The sequence below is a fragment of the Cornus florida genome, unplaced genomic scaffold, assembly GCF_030987335.1.
Source record: "Cornus florida cultivar Cherokee Brave unplaced genomic scaffold, ASM3098733v1 CherokeeBrave_3.0.0_Hap2_Chr02, whole genome shotgun sequence".
Classification (NCBI taxonomy): domain Eukaryota; kingdom Viridiplantae; phylum Streptophyta; class Magnoliopsida; order Cornales; family Cornaceae; genus Cornus; species Cornus florida.
Genome location: NW_026775572.1, coordinates 6,769,457 through 6,781,019, shown reverse-complemented (window position 1 = coordinate 6,781,019; position 11,563 = coordinate 6,769,457). Strand labels below are relative to the sequence as shown.

Sequence of the window (11,563 nt, the reverse complement as noted above, 5' to 3'; positions counted from 1 at the left end):
GACCTCCAATAAAAGGATCCAAGCAATTCTACGCTTCTCTAGACACTGTTCTTATTTATTTTTATTGTTCTTGAGTATGTTGTATTATTTTTCTCAATTATTATTGATTGAGTAGAATTTTGCACTTACAATTACCCTTTATGACATTTAGGGCATATCCATATCTAATGGGTGGTTAATCCGTTTTTTAGTTGGTATTCCTCCACCCACCTTCTTCGATTTGGCAACTCTCTCTCTCTCTCTACAATTCTGCTACCAGACCACCACCATTTTAAAAAAATCAGAACTCTAATTCAATAAAAAAATATCAAAATCCTAATTTCCCTATTCCAACACAAACTTTATGGAAGAAACAGTCTAAATTAGCAACCAGAGGAAGGAAAAAAAAAGAAGAAGGTAAGATTCTAACTCTAGTCGTCATCTTCATCATTCTTGTTTACTTTGTCTTGAATTTTTCTACTACTAATTTCGCAACAAAATTACCAAACTATTAACAAAGATGGACACGTGACATGTAAAAAATTCAGCGGAAAGGCTCTGGACAAAAATGGTCATTCCCACTAAATAAGTATATGGTTTAAATTTACCCTAATTAATAACCCACCACAGCCGCTTGTATTGACTCATTTTGACTTTTCACGACCGAAGCCGTTTATAAAAGAAGAGAAACAAACAGTCCAAGTCACCTCACCAAAAAGGTTAATCCACTTCTTAACCTCACCAAAAAGGTTAATCCACTTCTTAATCTCCCAATATTTGAACTCTGTAATGAACCTATTCCGTCTTTTGTCTTCAGTCTCTCTCTAAAAACAAATGCCGGAAAGCATCCACTTCGATCTTTTATATATTCTCGCCTATAGTTCACATTCTATCATACATAAATACATACGCATCACGCATGTCTGACGATTTGCCAGCGATGGCTGGCGTGGACTTGTTGATCTTGGCCTTCTTCGCGGTAGTAGTAGTGTCGCCGTCGGTAGTGTATTGCGGTGGCTTTCCGTCGAGTCTTCTGACCTTGGAGAGGGTTTTTCCGGCGAACCAGAGGGTCGAGCTCGAGGTTCTCAGAGCTCGGGACCGAGCTCGGCACGCCCGAATGTTGCAAGGGATTGTCGGCGGCGTCGTGAATTTCCCTGTCGATGGTTCACCCGATCCCTACCTTGTTGGGTAAGCCTATCAATCAAACCCCACTAGGTCATCTTTTTCTGAGCTGGTAAATTGAAACTTTTGGGTCTTTGTTCATCAATGCCGTCATCTTTTATAGTCTTTACAAATGCTATGTACTTATTTTATCTGTGAGATTGAAAGTTTGCAAGTTATGGGCTTAAAATTTCTATTGAGATTGATGTTCTTTTATTTATTTTCATTTGAAATAAGTCCCTAAATATTTGTGCTATGTTGGTCTCATTTTATCAAAATCCATACGGGTCCATTTTTTAATTAAATTCTTGGGTTCTTGTTTCTTCTTAATTCTTTTTTTTTTTCTTTCCAACATAACCATTTGGGGTGACATTGATGGGTGTATTGTGATATCATATTGAATACATGGTTATTGACTGTATTCTTTATATTTGGGGCTTTTGGATATATGTAGGCTTTATTATACAAAAGTGAAATTAGGCTCTCCACCAAGAGAATTCAATGTGCAGATCGATACTGGAAGTGACATTTTGTGGGTTACTTGCGGTTCCTGTAATGATTGCCCCCAATCAAGTGGACTCGGAGTAACTTTCTGCTAACTCATTCTTCTTGTTGTTGTCCCTTTTGATCTATTGAGTTTGTGGAATGAAGATGAAACGTAAAATTCTTTATTTACTGTACTGTTTTGTGTTTGCAGATTGAGCTCAAATTCTTTGACACTGCCAGTTCGTCAACTGCTTCTCTGGTTTCATGCTCAGACCCAATATGTTCTTCTGCAGTGCGAACTGCGGCTGCTGAATGCTCTGCTCAAAGTAATCAATGCGGTTACTCGTTTCAATATGGAGATGGCAGTGGGACATCCGGTTTTTATATATCTGATTTGCTGTATTTTGACACTATTATGGGAGTGTCTCTTATAAACAATTCTTCTGCTTCTATTGTTTTTGGGTGAGCTGTTATGACCTTCTTTAAACAGTTTGTGCGGTGTGCGATTTTAACATCAAATTGAAGACAATAAAGGAGAATCGATGGGCAGTAACATGAACAAGAACCCAACTATATTAATAAATCTAGGAGTTCCTCGCTAGCAATAGTTAATATAGTTGAATCACTCATTCTCATCAAGATTTAGGAAATAACACAAGACTTAATAATGACTATTTCATGCTAGCACAATCTTATACTCACATTAAACAGTAAAAGGTTGTACAAACCTTCTTAAGTTATTTCTGGAAGGTTTTGCTAACTGGGCGAAAGAAGGATGAGCGTCAGAGCTTTGTCATCACCCTCATCCTCATCCTTGCCTTAATACCATATGGGCGGGGTGGGCCAGAGTTTTATATGGCTAGAAAAAGAAGAAGAAGAAGCTATCTTTACAAAATATGTTCTATATTTGTGATTGCTCTGCAACATATGAGGAATTGCATCTTTATTGAATACTACACCTTCCTCTTCTCTTCATTTTGTTATTGTTGCTTTTGTCTCATGTCAACGTTGAATCTGATTCTATTGGTTGAAGCTTATAGTCTTCGATGGTGGTGTTTGAAACAGGTGTAGCACCTATCAGTCTGGGGACTTGACTAAAACAGATAGAGCAATTGATGGGATTTTTGGTTTTGGTCAACAGGCTCTATCTGTTATATCACAATTATCATTGCAAGGGATTACTCCTAAAGCGTTCTCTCATTGCCTGAAAGGAGAGGGCAATGGTGGGGGTATACTAGTTCTTGGTGAGATTTTGGATCCAAGCATTGTTTATAGTCCTCTTATCCCGTCACAGTACGTATTCTTTGTATTGTGGGTATTTCTTTACTATTTTTTTGCCCTTTTCATGGGAGATCATGCTTATATTTTGCTGTGAGAAATTCAAGAAAACTACAATCTCATTTTTTGATTCAATATAAATACAATACTTCTACTTATTTTAGTCATGCAGTTACCTTTTCAGTTTAAATCTGTTGCATTTTGATTCCTATTGTCTCTTTTATTAAGGATCCAGTTGGCCATTGTCATTTCTTTTAATGTGTCTAGCTTATTTATATGTATGTATAAATTATATTAATGCTGCAATGATTAGTATAGTGCAATGATTAATGCTGCAATGATTATTGGTCAAACAGCTGTTGGCTGTGTTTTTTAACTTGAGTTGATGGAAATTCAGTTTATGCTCTTTGTTTAATCCAGTCTATTGAAACTATAATCAATAGAAAAGCTTCAATTGATTGACCAATAAAACACATTAAAGTTTGTTAAGGTATGGTAGAATGAGCACTGACAAACTGTTCCATAATCTACACACCCTGCCCCAAGTCAGGAAAAGAATAAAGAGTTCCTCACTTGGTGCTGTAAAGTTGCAAAATTTGTAGGAAAGAGTCTACCTCCTTGCATTTACACTCTCCTAGTGTCTCACTTTCACAGGAGAGCAAAGTTCTCTCCAATAGCTGGTTTTTATACGTTTTGTGGGTATAATCAAGTAAAAGACATTTCTTTGTAATGTTTTTAGATTTGTAATCAACTAAAAGACGTTTCTTTGCAATCGTGAACTGTCCAAATTCCTCCTGCTATGAACGCTCTCCTTTAAGATTTGTAAAGAATTAGTTTGCATTTAGTTCTTTGTTTTTCTATGCTTCTTTAGAAATCATTAGTAGGAAGAGTAACTTAGCAAAAGAGAAAGAAGGAAAAAAAGGAAGTCATTGCGAGGTGGTTTATTTTGTTTCTTGTAAATCAACAGCTCCTCCTTTACTTATCGTGAAACTTAATTTTGCTGCACTAAGCTTCTGGTTTTTGTTTCATTTTTTCTTTTGCACAATGATGCTTGAATTCATAAATCTTCTCTGAATGAAAAAGACCAAAATCCAGTAATTTCCCATTACTCTTTTGTATTAGTATGCATAGAATAGGGTGGTTAATATCAAAATATACATAATTTTTTTACTGTAAGTTCGATCGATTATAATTGGTCTCAAATCTTTCAGGGCTCATTATAACTTGAATCTGCAGAGCATTGCAGTTAATGGGCAGTTGTTACCAATTGATTCAGCAGTTTTTGCAACATCAAGGAACCGAGGAACCATCATTGATTCTGGAACAACTTTGACATACCTTGTAGAAGAAGCTTATGATCATTTTGTCACTGCTGTATGTTTGCTTTTACTCTTGTGTTTTCTTCAAATTTCACGATGGTGACAAATTAAGGGATAATGGTGGCAAGTACCAATTAAACTGGATTGAACTTGGCAGCATAACTAAAGACCTGAAAATAAAAATAGGACCTTCAATATTTCACTCAAGGTAGATACACGACAGTATAAGGACCTGAAAACACGAGCAGGTTCCATATTTCACTTTGGAAACTTGATTGCTACAGTAAGATGCGTCTTGGTCTTGGAAAGGACATGTGGTCAATGAATACCTTTTGTATATGTTAGAGGGCTCTCTAAATAGGCCATTTTGAGAGTGCCTCCGACTTTATTAAATTCATTCCTTGGTACATATGAGGATTTTATATATGGAAAGCCTTTACTAAGGTGTGCTCAGTAACCTGACTACTCGAACAGTCTAGATATTGGTTCCTTTGCTAAGTAAACAACGACCTGGCTATCCAAACAGTCTGTCTTAACATATTGATCCACTTAGAGTTTATTATGCATAAAGATGACAAGTTTACTCATCTGTAACGTTTTGAAGTGTAGAACAAGCCGCTTTGTTGCAATAATTTTAAAATTTTGTCACATGTCTATATGCTTATTTGCCTTATTGACTGTGCAGGTAACTGCTGCTGTTTCTCAATCTGCCACTCCAATCCTATCAAAAGGAGACCAGTGTTATTTAGTCTCCAGCAGGTTCATCCCATAAACGATTTTTAGATGTTTCTTTGAAATTTATTTTTGATATTAAGAATGGTTAGATTACACAATTGTTGTCAACACCTGAATTAGATCCTTGTATGTTATGTACAGCATAACCGATATATTTCCTCCAATTGCCTTTAACTTTGCTGGTGGTGCATCCATGATCTTAAAACCAGGAGATTACCTTGTACATTTTGGTTTTGCTGCTGTTAGTTCTTCAACTTTCTTCTTTATCAAGTTCCTTTCCTTACGTTTCAATTTCACTTGTTAATAGTAGAATGTATCTAGCTATTTTAAGTACTTGAGCATAAATGGGCTTTTCTCTCACAGGATGGTGCTACAATGTGGTGCATTGGCTTTCAGAAATATCAGGATATAACAATTCTAGGAGGTTGGTTCCTGGACTCTGAAATTATTTCAGTGGACAACATCTGCTGTGAAAGTGGTTATTGCATAATGCTTGCTCCATCCCCCTATTTTGTCATGCTATATCAGCGGTAATAGTGGGTCTGTTAAGGTTTTTTAGTAACTCAATGTTTTCACACACGTATCATACTGTCATACAGAATGACGCACCCTGTCCCAAGTATGACATGTTTTTATATTCTTTGTCATATTTGATTGGAGATGCAACAAATTGCTTTCGGTAATCGTGGAACTGACTCTAATAGTTTTCTATAATTCACCGCTGCCAGGCTTTGTTTATGGGTAAAAAAGCCAAAGTAAGTGATTTTAGCCCTTATAAAAAGAAAACTCAGGCTATAGTTGATAAGTGATTTAATGTGGTTAGATCCCCGGCGGAGAGGTCTACAGTTGGCCCGTGGACTCAGGCTATGATGCACTTTTCTGATTTTATTGATGGCCACTAGCTTATTGATCTCCCTCTTGAGGGAGCTTCTTTCACTTGGTCCAATGGAAGGGAAGTTCCAACTTTCTCTCGCATTGATAGATTTTTGATTTCAGGTGAATGGGAGGAGAAATTCCCGGATGTTGTTCAAGCAGTTTTGGCTAGGGTGACGTTGGATCACATTCCCTTGGTTTTGGACTGTGGAGGTTTGAGATCTCGCAGTACTCCTTTCAGATTTGAGAACATGTAGCGTCGTGCGGATAACTTCCAGGAATTTGTCCATTCTTGGTGGGAGGAGAATCTGGTGGTGGGTACATCGAGCCATATTCTTGCGGGAAAGCTTCGAATCCTGAAAACAAATCTTAAACGGTGGAATAAGGAGGTGTTTGGGAGCTTGGTGTGGAGGAAGAATAAGGCTTTGGTTGATTTTGCGGAGATTGATAGATTGGAAGGGGAGGGTGCTTTTACGGAATTTCAACGCAGTAGAAGAGCAGCTTGCCAAGCAGAATGTGTGGAGATTGCTCTTTTGGAGGAAATCTCGTGGCGTCAGAAATCTCGGGCACTATGGCTCAAAGAGGGGGATCGAAATACGAAGTTTTTTCACAGAACTGCTAATGCTAATAGGAGGAGTAATCATATTGGGCGAATGTGTGTGGATGCTGCAGTTTTGTTTTCGGAGGAAAAGGTGCGAAGTGCTATTGTCTCTTTCTATCAAAGACTTTATTCTGAGCCTCTTCGTTGGAGACCTCGTCTAGATGGTCTTCACTTCGATTCTATTTCTGCCTTGGAGAGAGATGGGCTGGAAAATCCTTTTTCGGAGGAGGAAGTGCTGAAGGCTTTAAAGAGTTGCAATGGTGATAAGGCTCCAGGTCCTGATGGTTTCACGATGAGATTTTTGTTGGAAAGCTGGGAGGTGGTCCGGTACGAGATTATGGGCACTTTTCATGAGTTCCATTCCACGGGGCAATTTGAGAAATCGCTTAACGCATCTTTTATTGCCCTTATTCCTAAAAAGGGTGGTGCTTCTAATATCAAGGATTTTAGACCCATTAGTCTGATTGGGTGCATTTACAAGATCATTGCAAACGTCCTTGCCTTTAGATTGAGGGAGGTCCTGGATGGAGTTATCTTTGAGTCTCAGAATGCTTTCGTTGGGGGTAGACAGATCCTGGATTCTGCTCTTATTGCTAGCGAATGTGTGGATTTTAGACTTCGTAGTGGGACTCCTGGTGTTCTGTGTAAGCTGGATATTGAGAAAGCCTATGATCATGTCTGCTGAAATTTCCTGTTCTATCTGTTGGAGAGGATGGGTTTTGGTGAGAGATGGAGGAAGTGGATTGTTTCTTGTGTTTCCACTGTCAGGTTTTCGGTGTTGGTGAATGGCTCTCCTTCGGGGTTCTTTGGCAGTTCTCGTGGGTTGAGGTAGGGGGATCCTCTCTCCCCTTTTCTTTTTATTATTGTTATGGAGGCCCTTAGCAGGCTGATGAGAAGGGCGGTGGATTTGGGTTTTATTAGGGGTTTCAAGATTGGCCCTGAATCAGTTAGCAGTTGGAGATCTCTCATTTACTTTTTGCGGATGACACTATTTTTTTTTGTGAGGCTGATATATCCCAGTTGAGGTATTTGAGATGTGTTTTGGTTTGTTTCCAGGTTGTTTCTGGTTTGAAAGTAAACGTGGGAAAGAGTGTGATTGTTCCTGTGGGGGAGGCTCAGGAGGTGGACACTCTGGCTGCTGTTCTAGGGTGTGGGACGCAACGCTTTCCCATCTCGTACTTGGGTTTGCCGTTGGGGGACTCGGCTAGGAGGGTGGGAAGTTGGAACCTGGTGATCGAGCGGGTCGAGAGAAGATTAGCGGGTTGGAAAAAACAATATCTGTCAAAGAGCGGTAAAGTTACGTTAGTGAAGAGCACTTTGTCAAGCCTTCTAACGTACTTTCTTTCGCTTTTTCGTATTCCAGCCTCTATTGTTGGAAGACTAGAAATGCGCCAACGGAATTTCCTTTGGGGGGGTCGCGGAGAAGAGTTCAAGTATCATCTTGTCAAATGGGATCAGGTTTGCAGGCCTATTCGGTTGGGAGGGCTTGGAATTAGGAGATTGGCCCCTTTCAATTGTGCTCTTCTTGGTAAGTGGCTTTGGAGATTTGGTAAGGAAAGACACAGATTATGGAGAAGGGTTATCTCATGTCGCTTTGGGGAGGAGAGAGGAGGGTGGTCAGTTAGACCAGTCAGGTCTGTTAGCGGAGTGGGGGTGTGGAGGGCCATTGGTAAGGGGTGGGATGCCTTTTCCAAACATATTAGATTCAGAGTTCGGGATGGAAGAAATGTCCGGTTTTGGGAGGATCCATGGTCTGATGATAGGCCTTTGGCCCTTTTGTTTCCCAGGCTTTTCAGGATTGCTGTTGACAAACATGCTATGGTTGCTGACTACTATCGCCTTGATAGTGGAAGGTTGTCTTGGGATGTGCGTTTCCGGCGAGCTTTTCAGGATTGGGAGCTGGATGATGTCACTGGGTTTTTGGCTCTCCTTTACGGACAGGAGGTGGAGGGGTCTGGGGCAGATTCCTTGATTTGGGTGCCTTCTTCTCAGAGGATGTTCCAGGTCCGGTCCCTTTTTGTGTGCCTTTCTGGTTTTCATGGTACCTCATTCCCATGGAAGATGGTGTGGATGTCTAAGGCGCCTCTTAGGGTGGCCTTTTTTGTGTGGACTGCAGCTTGGAGTAAGATTTTGACTTTGGACAATTTGAGGAAGCGAAGGCATATCATTGTTAATAGGTGTTGTCTTTGCAAGATTAATGGGGAGTCGGTGGATCATCTTTTGTTGCATTGTCCTGTGGCTCATGATTGTTGGAGTTTGATGTTGGCCTGTTTGGTAATCATTGGGTCATGCCTCGGACCTCTCGGGAGTTGTTAGATATGTGGAGGGGCCAATGGGTGGGGGCTCAGGCCAGAGTTTTTTGGAGGGTGACCCTTTTTTGTATTTGGTGGAGCCTTTGGAGAGAGCGTAATGGAAGATCTTTTGAGGGGAAGGAATCCTCCATTGGGGTGTTAAAATTTTCTATCATTTGTAATTTGTTTTGTTGGGGTCAGGGGAGAGACTACTCCTCTCTTGAGGATATTGTTGATTTTATGAGCTCTTTGAGTTCATAGGCTCCGTTTTGTCTTTGTATAGTTTGGGACGCGTTCCCCTTTTGAACGCTTTTAATACAATTTACTTATCAAAAAAAAAAAAAAAAAAAAAAAAAAAAAAAAAGGAAAACTGAAGAAGAAAAAACTGCAAAATCTGATAAGGGTCTGTCTGCAGTCAAGAGAGAAATCAATTTCAGGAGACTTTGCAATTTGCTGACTAAATGATGCTTTACAACTCTGAATCATGAGGCTCATTTCTTGTGCTCTTTGTTCTAGTCTGGACACTAAAACATGCATATCATGCTTAAGCCAAGGATAACTCATTGAACTTGTATGATTAAATTTAATGCATTAAAGGTTTATAGACGTTGATTTTCTTCTTCAATTAGTTATTTTCTTAGTTGTGCTTTCTTTTGACTTGGTAGAAGTACTGGTTTAAAACATGTAAAGGGATAGGCTATCAACCTCAAATTTTGCTTGAAAATGTTGATGGGCTTTCATAAATTTTTATTCATTTATTTTTAATTTTATGTTCTACACTTTTGCCTCCAAGCTTACGAGTTATCAGGCAACCAGAGGTTCCCGTGCTTTTTTTCACACATTCACCTTTTAGGACATTGAGATTAGTAAACTACATGATGTCTTCTTTTTGCAGATCTTGTTCTTAAAGATAAGATCTTTGTTTATGATTTAGCTCGTCAACGGATTGGATGGGCCGACTATGATTGTAAGTTTTAATCTATTGCATGCAAATCATACTCTTTTTTCCCCAATGATGAAGCTCTCTTAGCACATCCTCATATATATATATTTTTTTATCTTCTGCCCAGGTTCATTAACTGTAAATGTTTCCATAGCTTCTAGTAAGGATGAATTCGTCAGTCCAGGACAGCTGAGTGTGAGCAGCTCATCAAGAAATTTGCTCTTTGAGTTGATTCCAATGAGCACTAATGCTCTGGCTATGCCAATATTAGTGTTCATCTGGTTCCCATTTTTGATTTTTTGTAACTTCCTCGGGTTCGAAATCTCAGTTTTCATTTGATGTGCGTTGTCTTTGCCGATTCTTATTTATACCAATCGGCAGGCCATTGTTGTATGCCTATATATATATATATACACACACTCACACACATACATTTCTTACATTATAATATACACTGAATAGGCTCCTTTCTTTCATTCCTGCTCTGACTAACGATTTGGCCTTCTCCTCATAAAGAGTAATCCATCTTGAGCATTTATAGCATTCAAATTATCTCCACACTTTTCAAATGGAAGTCGTAGAACTAAACAGTGGTCAGTGGACCCAGAGTGAGACTGTTCCTAGCTGTTACTTTTGAGTTAGCATGAGTTGTAGAAATAAGGCAGTATTTTTTAAATCTGGTTTGTTATATTGCAAGTCATTCATGGTTGTAAACTGTTTTCTGTTCCTGAGCCAAAAAATGCAGTTGTAACTTTTCCCCCGCTTGCACCAAATCCAAACTTATTTCAGGTGTTACTATATCTGAAGAGAAATAATATGTGAAATGTTTTCCAATGTAAAATACGTGCCCAAAATGGATCGTGGCTGGTGGTCTTGGTCTTGGTCTTGGTCTTGGTAGGTTTGAGGATCTTATTCCTCTACTATGTTTAAATTCCTGACACACAGCTTCTCAATTCCATGGTGATGCATATGCTTTTATTTGGATGAGCTTATGCAGTCGCTAAGGCTTAGCCCGAGCTTGGCTTGAGTTGTGTGAAAAGGTTGTCTTGAAGATGTATATATTAGGAACAAAATTAGGTTTAATTATCTCTATTAAGAAAGCAGAGACATCATATCAGGACACAGTTTAGTTATGGTATCCTCTGCCCATGGCTATCGAGCAGTTGGAACCATATGGTTTGTGGTTAGTCAATTGTTTTTTGGCGTATTTTGGATACTTTTAGAGGGTCAAAATCGATTTGTGGTTAACTAATAGTGTTTCGGGGGTATTTCGGACACTTTAAGAGGGGTCAAAATCGACTTAAAAGTCCGTTCTGTTTCTTCAGCCCCATCATGTTCTTCCCATCTATTACCCTGCCACGCTACTGAGCATTTATAGGAATGCGTGTGTACTTGACACATTTTGTAAACCCGCCAGGACAAAATCATTTCTTGGAAACATATTCGGCAATGCGGGGTGGGTGTTACTAAGACAATGTCATTTTCTTTTCAGAGTTTTCTGTAATTAGTTTGACTATTGATTAAAATGGAAGTTTCTTTTACATCGAAATATTAATATCTGGATTCGATTTGATTTTTAATGAATGAAACAAAATATGAAACTATTGTGGGCCACTTGACTCTAAAATTTCTTTTCCTAATCTATTTTTTCATTCCATTATTACACCTTCCAAAATCTTGTACTATTTCTTAAATATTTAGGTTAACTTGAAATTTTAAAATAAATGACATTTATTTGTTAATACAATTTACTTTCCAATAAACAAAATGTAGAAATCCACATATTTTATTTCTTTTAATAAAAGGATTTAATTACTTCTAATAGAAAAAAATAATATATTTTCATGGATGTTAGCTATTATTAATCTCTCAAGTCTCGCCCTTGTCCCCTGACTCC

General features: G+C 38.7%; 1 protein-coding gene across 1 annotated transcript; it reads left to right on the top strand.

The window, feature by feature from the left end:
• The first annotated feature begins 714 nt into the window (after positions 1 to 714).
• Positions 715 to 10,142, top strand: LOC132293352 (aspartic proteinase 36-like). Its single transcript, XM_059790798.1, has 10 exons — positions 715 to 1,167; positions 1,595 to 1,724; positions 1,838 to 2,088; positions 2,692 to 2,919; positions 4,116 to 4,278; positions 4,909 to 4,982; positions 5,100 to 5,199; positions 5,322 to 5,382; positions 9,619 to 9,690; positions 9,794 to 10,142. The coding sequence occupies exons 1-10, from the start codon at positions 899 to 901 to the stop codon at positions 10,003 to 10,005; spliced, it is 1,560 nt and encodes a 519-aa protein (XP_059646781.1). The 5' UTR covers positions 715 to 898; the 3' UTR covers positions 10,006 to 10,142.
• The last annotated feature ends 1,421 nt before the right edge of the window (positions 10,143 to 11,563 follow it).

Excerpts from the sequence above, each read along its gene's own strand:
- LOC132293352 (XM_059790798.1), top strand. The coding sequence starts at position 899 with ATGTCTGACGATTTGCCAGCGATGGCTGGCGTGGACTTGTTGATCTTG. Across the intron at positions 1,725-1,837 it reads CCCAATCAAGTGGACTCGGA|ATTGAGCTCAAATTCTTTGA; the intron begins GTAACTTTCTGC and ends TTGTGTTTGCAG. Across the intron at positions 2,089-2,691 it reads TCTGCTTCTATTGTTTTTGG|GTGTAGCACCTATCAGTCTG; the intron begins GTGAGCTGTTAT and ends TGTTTGAAACAG.